The following is a 6,047-nucleotide window of genomic DNA, read 5'->3' as shown; positions in this document are numbered from 1 at the left end:
CCACTTGTGCTCAGTTGTTAAGTCGTGTCTGACTCTTTGCAACCCCACAGACCAGCCTGCCAGGCTTTTCTGTCCATGGGATTTTCCAGGTAAGAATATTGGAATGGATTGCCATTTCTTTCCCCAGGTATTTTTGCTTATGCTTCATTATTATTCCTTCACAGAAAATTGAGGTTATACACTTTACTTATTTCTTTGTATTTTAGTAAAGTATGTTCAAATAAAAAGACAGATTTAAACACTGGTTAGCCCTACCTATTCAAAAGTATTTCAAATCAGATATACATCTCAGCCTTCTTTTCACATATTTGACAAATGTATTTGAAATTAAACACTTAAATATAATGTCCCAAACCCTGATATTCCTCAGGTACATATGCTAAATGAATACTTAAGGAACTCACTTGGTCTTTTATTCTTAACATATATGTCCTTTGTTCTATGACACATAATCACAAACAATATCATCACGGCTGAATCCCAAAGAATGGAACAGCAGCTCTCTTCACTAAGGGCAGTATCTGCTTTCAAAAACGAAGTGCAGTCCAGGGGTTCCACTTCCTTACCAGCCTCAGTATAGCACAGAGGGCGACCATACAGCTAAGAGAAGGAACAAAGGGCACTTGCCAATTAACAGCAGAAGGCGAAGGCAGTTTCCACAGGTGGCAGGCTGGCCTCTGCCATTTCTGTCTAGACTCTCACAGAACTGCTTGCTCCTGAAGGACAGAACTGTGAAGTCTTCAGAGTATGTTGAAACGGTTTGTTCTTGTTGTCAAGCTATTCATTAATAAAATGGTGTGACAGTTTAGAATCACAAACCATTTAAATGCCCTTGATAACATGACTGAGTTGTGTCCCTCCCAAATTCCTGTGCTGCAGCCCACTCTGATTGCATTGGAGATGGGGTCTGAAAGGAGGTATAAAGGTTAAGTGGGATCATACGGTGGGATCCTAATCCTATGGAGCTGGTACCCTTAAAAAGAAGAGAAGGAACACTGAGTTCTCTCTCTCTGCCATGTGAGAACACAAGCTGGCCATCTGCTAGCCAGAGAGACAGCTCTCATCAGGAACCAAATTTACCAGCACCTTGGTCTCAGATTTCCAGTCTCCAGAACTGGAAGAAAATAAATTCCTATTGTTTAAGCTCCCCAGGCTGTAGCATTTTGTTAGAATAGCCAGAGCATACTAGCATCTATCTATCTATCTATCTATCTATCTATCTATCTCACACAATTTTGTCAACTGTTATATACTAGTATATATATCACATAAATACACACATTTGCTTTGTTTGCTTGCTCAATATGTGTACTCTCATTAAGACCGTAAGTTATGGGAGCAAGGCCATGCCTGTCTCATTTATTTTTGAATAACGAAAGACAGTACATACCTGGCATAAAGTAGAGATTTGCTAAATCTGCTGATTGAATGGATCATTCCAGTTCCTAGCCAAATATGAGCTAAAGCACAAGTGGTAATAATTCTAAAGACAAACCAGTATGTGACTTAGAGTCCTATAACCTTTTATATAAAGTAACATTGCTGGTGAAAATTAAAGAAAATCCAGTACTTCTCAGTATGAAAAGCTGTATTTATCAGAAGGTGAGAAAATCAGTATTCTCCAATTGTTAAGAACAAGGGTATGTACGCTATCTGCAATCTGCAGGACTTCTGTTTTTCTCTAGTGGTTTTAGTGCTATACAGCTCTGCTATTAGTTCTCTAGTTCTACTGTTATTGATTCACGGGAAATTACGCTACCAACTAGACCAATAGAGTTGAGCTCCATGGTTCCACTTTTTACAACATTTCACTTTGCTATGACAATGTTTTTCTACCATTCAGTGACGGCTGATGGTATCTGAAGAGCAACACTGAAAACTAATGATTTCCAAGTTTTCAAAAACAATGATGCAGTGTGAAGCACTGGTAGGACACCATCACTTGAGTACAGAGCTCCAGGGACAGTGTAAATTTACTAATCTTTAAGTTCTATCTCATCAATTCAGATACTTTCCTGTGTGATTCAGAGCACATCTCAGCTGGTGTCTATAGGGGAAACCAGACACAAAGTAATATATTTTGACCTCTTCAAAATTCAGGAAGTAGTGAGAAGTGACTTAATGCACTCTGGGGTAGCTGATTGCATGTTTGAATTTGGAACCACAAAGCTAGTCCCGGTACACTAGGCCACGCTGTGAGCGGAGGGTGAGAGGAAGTGCCCAGGCCTGATCGTAAGAGAAAGGGGCCAACAGGCTTGCTGCCGTCTGGCTTTGCCTCTTTTTCTCAGAGACATGCTAGGACCAAAAGCCTTTGAGCACCTCACCTGAATGGATTTCATGGCACTTTTCCTGTGGCTTCTTTATCCTAACATCAAGGTAAACAGTTTTAAAAGAACAAAAGAAAAAAAAGGTACGTGGACCATAGTGGGGCCTTTGACTATAATGCTTATTTCTAGGGATGGAATAAAAAGACATTAAGAAATTAGACTACAGAAAAAACTTAGTACCTGCTGCCTGGACACATATCCCAGAAAACGCTGCATAAGTAAAAAGCTATGGAAGAGAAGGTCTTGAACTCTGTGCAATGGTTTGATCTAGTGGCACTGACCTTTGGCTGTGTCCTCAGAGTGACTACTACAGGCCAGGTAACTTTATGTGCATCATTTTTTATGGAATAAATATAAACCATCTATATTTACCATCTGAGCCACCAGGGAAGTTCAAAACGAATCTGTGTGTGTGTGTGCTAAGTGGCTTCAATCATTTCCGACTCTTTGAGACCCTATGGACTGTAGCCACCAGGCTCCTCTGTCCATGGGATTCTCTGGCAAGAATACTGGAGTGGGTTGCCATGCCTTCCTCCAGGGAACCTTCTCAGCCAAAGGATCAAACCCAGATCTCCTGGGGCTCCTGCACTGCAGGCAGATTCTTTATCATTGAAAAATATCTTCTATAATAACTGTCTGAGCCACAGGGAAGCCCAAAGAAAAAAATGCCTTCTATATGTATGTGTTACATTAAAAAGTGTAGGTACTTCGGCTATGTGTTTTCAAAAGATTGTATTAAATGTCATTGAATTCAGGATAGCACTTCGTTTTTGTTACATACTTCCTCATATAAGAGATCCTAAACCTACTGCCACGATCCTATAGTTATGCCACAAAATTTTGATATTGAAATGTGGTCTTCACACAGTACCTATAATTAAACATCTTTATGATGATGTCTTTTTCTTCAAATTTTTCTCTAACAATGCCTGTCTCTCATGAGTACCACTTGTTCTCAGATAATCTGTATTTATTTTCCCTCATTTCCTGGGCTCTGAAAGAGATACCTTTTCTGCTAATGGCTCTCCTCTCAGCTCTCCTGTCACAGCCACCTCCACACCTTGAGACCTTGGCATGTTTGAGAATCAGGACGGGGTCTATTTCCTGGTGAGAGAGGAACTGACAGAAGTCCAGGGCTTGAACCTCCAGATTTTCTTCTAGCCAAGTAACAGGGAAGAGCAGGGAATATGCTATAAAGGACTCATGAAATGGAAGAAGAGGGTTTTTTTGTTTGTTTTTTGTTTTTGTGGTTGACGTCCTCTAAATGAGGCAGGAGGTAGATGCTCCCCCAGCTCCCTACAGGGTAAAGTGACGAGATTCATTCCCTGTGGACTGAAAATCCAAGACGAGAGTAGCAGGACAATTAAGTGGGGAGGCAGGGTCCTGCCAGACCACATATTTCTCATTCTTGAAGTCAGGAGACTTCCCTGACCACACATGTGCAGAAAGGCTCCTTGGAGGCCAAAGGGGAATGATGCCAAGGGATGTTCTACCCATATGCCTTTCCGGTAAATCCATCTTGGCTAAGAGATGTGTGCACGCACAGTTGGGGCGGGGGGGGGGGGTCCTAGGATTCACCAAATATGGACTGCAAACCAGGCAAATTAAAATGATTGGCCAAAAGAAACCAGGAAGAATTTCCCCATAAAAGTAATTCAAACTGCCAAGAGGGCGTGACTCAGGGACTCTCCTAAGTCCACCCATGTGTCTAGTCACATGTAATATACTCTTTTTTTCTCTTAATAAATACTTTTTCACTACTTTCTATCTCAGGAAATTCATTTCTGCAAAGTTGAAGGGGCACGGCCCTTGTCACTGACCACTGGTTTAGTGGCTAGATGCCGTGCTCTTACTGTTGTGACCTGGCCTCAATCTCTGGCCAGGGAACTGAAGCCCCACTTTAGCCACTGCAGGCCGAGGCCACCTGAGATCATACATAGTACAACACATTGCAAGATCAGAACAACAAATGTTGATTTTACCTTTCGTGTTTTGTGTGGATTTCTCATTCTGGATGACTTCTTAATGTCCACTTCAGTGGTATTTACACATCCAGGCTAGAAATGGAAAACAGAGAGACAAAGAAATCTTTGGGTGTAAAGTTTCTGATGTGCACATTCACTCTCCAGGACCCGAGTAAACGCTGTGATGACACAAGCCCCCAGCAGCCCTGTCCAAATGGCCCCAGCCTCTTCTCTGGGCAGTTATCCAGTGAGAAAATGCACTGCGTTCTTTGACATCTTAAGTTTAAAAGTCTTCAGATACCGTTCTAGAATAACTAACAGAGAAACAGGAAAAAGAAATATAAGAGATCTGCATGTGAAAGTGAGTGTTAGCTGCTAACCCAACAGATTCAGAGCAAGGATATCCAGAGACCAAATAAGGTGATGCCCCCAGCTGATATCTGCATTCAGCTTCCCTCAGAGTCTACATTATCTGGATGAGATGACACTTTAATATTAGACGGTGGTGTGCATCTCCTAAGTTAGAAAATCAATGGCATTCAGTTGAACCAGCTCAAATCCCAGAGAAATTTTTCTACAGGGATCAGTGACATCCAGTGACTTGGAATATTTGTTTGTCTGTAGACAGAATGTGCAGTGGAGTTAATGGTCAAAATGTGGAAGATGAAGAAAGCAACTGGTAATCAACAGACCATGCTTCTTTTCAGAATTCTTTTCTTTTTCCCTTTTCATAGACAGGTGAGCCCCTTTCAAACAGGGTGGGTTGGAGGAAAAGTTTGGACAGTTTGCTCCTTGATTTTTGACAACCACAGGAATATCATTTTGCCACATTTATTTTTCTGTTGCAAAGAAACAAAGAACTCTAAAGCTTCTTTCTTATTTGGAGAAGAGAAAAGGAGGGAGGGAGAAAGAAAAAGGAAGAGGTAGGAGAAGGAAGAAGAAAAGGAAAGAGAGAGAGGGTGGGAGAGAGAAAACACAAATCAGGAAACAGAAGAAAGGAGATTAAAAATACTTGAGATCTTAATGGAGAAAGGTCCTTCAGTTCAGTTCAGTTGCTCAGTCGTGTCCGACTCTTTGCGACCCCATGAATCGCAGCACTCCAGGCCTCCCTGTCCATCACCAACTCCCGGAGTTCACTCAAACTCACGTCCATCGAGTCAGTGATGCCATCCAGCCATCTCATCCTCTGTCGTCCCCTTCTCCTCCTGCCCCCAATCCCTCCCAACATCAGAGTCTTTTCCAATGAGTCAACTCTTCGCATGAGGTGGCCAAAGTACTGGAGTTTCAGCTTTAGCATCATTCCTTCCAATGAACAACCAGGGCTGATCTCCTTTAGAATGGACTGGTTGGATCTCCTTGCAGTCCAAGGGACTCTCAAGAGTCTTCTCCAACACCACAGTTCAAAAGCATCAATTCTTCGGTGCTCAGCCTTCTTCACAGTCCAACTCTCACATCCATACATGACTACTGGAAAAACCATAGCCTTGACTAGATGGACCTTTGTTGGCAAAGTAATAGTCTTTGCTTTTCAATATGCTATCTAGGTTGGTCTTAACTTTCCTTCCAAGGAGTAAGCGTCTTTTAATTTCATGGCTGCAATCACCATCTGCAGTGATTTTGGAGCTCCCAAAAATAAAGTCTGACACTGTTTCCACTGTTTCCCCATCTATTTCCCATGAAGTGATGGGACCGGATGCCATGATCTTCGTTTTCTGAATGTTGAGCTTTAAGCCAACTTTTTCACTCTCCTCTTTCA

At 42.0% G+C, this 6,047-nt stretch overlaps 1 protein-coding gene across 1 annotated transcript in view; it reads right to left on the bottom strand.

The window, feature by feature from the left end:
- Nucleotides 1-6,047, bottom strand: part of RGS7 (regulator of G-protein signaling 7) — a 489,491-nt gene that overhangs the window by 30,674 nt on the left and 452,770 nt on the right. Inside the window, exon 10 of the mRNA XM_010836687.1 lies at nucleotides 4,310-4,384. Within this exon, the coding sequence (XP_010834989.1) occupies nucleotides 4,310-4,384 (75 nt within the window). The remainder of the gene's footprint in view (nucleotides 1-4,309; nucleotides 4,385-6,047) is intronic.

Source organism: Bison bison, unplaced genomic scaffold (assembly GCF_000754665.1).
Source record: "Bison bison bison isolate TAMUID 2011002044 unplaced genomic scaffold, Bison_UMD1.0 scf7180017864064, whole genome shotgun sequence".
NCBI classification, from domain to species: Eukaryota; Metazoa; Chordata; class Mammalia; order Artiodactyla; family Bovidae; genus Bison; species Bison bison.
Note: the sequence above shows the minus strand (reverse complement) of the source record. Positions and strands in the feature narration are given on the sequence as shown.